Source organism: Cebus imitator, unplaced genomic scaffold (assembly GCF_001604975.1).
Source record: "Cebus imitator isolate Cc_AM_T3 unplaced genomic scaffold, Cebus_imitator-1.0 Scaffold8, whole genome shotgun sequence".
Lineage (NCBI taxonomy): Eukaryota > Metazoa > Chordata > Mammalia > Primates > Cebidae > Cebus > Cebus imitator.
This window is the reverse complement of record NW_016107323.1, coordinates 6409344-6410592: the sequence shown is the minus strand read 5'-3', so window position 1 is coordinate 6410592 and position 1249 is coordinate 6409344. Positions and strand designations below refer to the sequence as shown.

General features: G+C 41.8%; 1 protein-coding gene across 1 annotated transcript in view; it reads right to left on the bottom strand.

Moving 5' to 3' along the window:
- MYO1H (myosin IH) overlaps positions 1–1249 on the bottom strand; it is a 62937-nt gene that overhangs the window by 38579 nt on the left and 23109 nt on the right. Inside the window, exons 11-12 of the mRNA XM_017541604.2 lie at positions 980–1085; positions 202–282 (exon numbers count right to left, since the gene is read on the bottom strand). Coding sequence (XP_017397093.1) covers positions 202–282; positions 980–1085 — 187 coding nt within the window. The remainder of the gene's footprint in view (positions 1–201; positions 283–979; positions 1086–1249) is intronic.

The following is a 1249-nucleotide window of genomic DNA, read 5'->3' as shown; positions in this document are numbered from 1 at the left end:
GGGTTTCACCATGTTGGTCAGGCTGCTCTTGAACTCCTGACCTCAGGCAATCCACTTGCCTCAGCCTCCCAAAGTGCTGGGATTACAGGCGTGAGCCACTGTACCTGGCCTGGCTCAACCATTTATAAGCCTGGGAGAAAGCTCTTCTAAGAGTTGTAAATGTGGGTGAATAGGCTCTAATTCAACATTAATTTTTCTCACCAGAATGGATATGATTCCTTTGTGTCTCTCGTCTACCAAATCACAGATGATCTTGTTGTTGAAATATTGAATTGGCTCCCACTAAAATGACAAAGAGGAACAAATTCTCCAAGAAAGATTTAGATAAGCATAAAAGATTGGTTTTAAATTGGTTTTCTAAAACATCTTTTTTCAAAATCTAGTTTTTACATTCAACCTTAAACAAATTATATTTTCTGAATATAAAAACAATTTCTCAGGAAATAAGCAGAGGAGGATGAAAAAATTTATCCTCAGTACTAATCAGGAAAATCTCCAATGAAATATTTCAATTAAACGTCTTTAGTGGTTGGGCACAGTGACTCACACCTGTAATCCCAGCACTTTGGGAGGTTGAGGCAGGAAGATCACTTGAGTCCAGGAGTTTGAGAACAGTCTGAGCAACATAGAGAGACCCTGTCTCCGCCTGTAATCCAAGCACTTTGGAGGCCAAGGCGGGCGGATCACCTGAGGTCGGGAGTTCAAGAGAGACCCTGTCTCTACAAAAAAAAAAAAAAAAAATCAAACAATTAGCCAGGGGTGGTGGTATGTGCTTGTGGTCCCAGCTACTCAGGAGGCTGAGGCAGGAGGATCACTTGAGCCCAGGAGGTGGAGGTTGCAATGAGCCCTGATTGCGCCACTGAACTCCAGCCTGGGCGACAGAGTGAGACCCTGTCTCAAAAAACTAAAATCAACTAAATTTTGAAAAACGTCTTTAGCCAGATTAAGAAATCCAATGAGAAAACATGAAAATGTTTACCTCTATGCCTTCCATTTCATATTCTGCCTGTTCTGCTTTTAGAGTCCTCTCAATTAACAGTTGCTGGAGTTTCTCGTTGCAGTAATTTATACAGAACTGTTCAAAACTAGAGATACAGAAGATTTAAATAACTAAAGTTACATGAAAATAACAATAAAAAATTATATTCTTGGCTGGGCGGGGTGGCTCAACGCCTGCAATCCCAGTACTTTGGGAGGCTGAGGTGGGGGGATCACAAGGTCAGGAGTTCAAGACCAGCCTGGCCAAGAT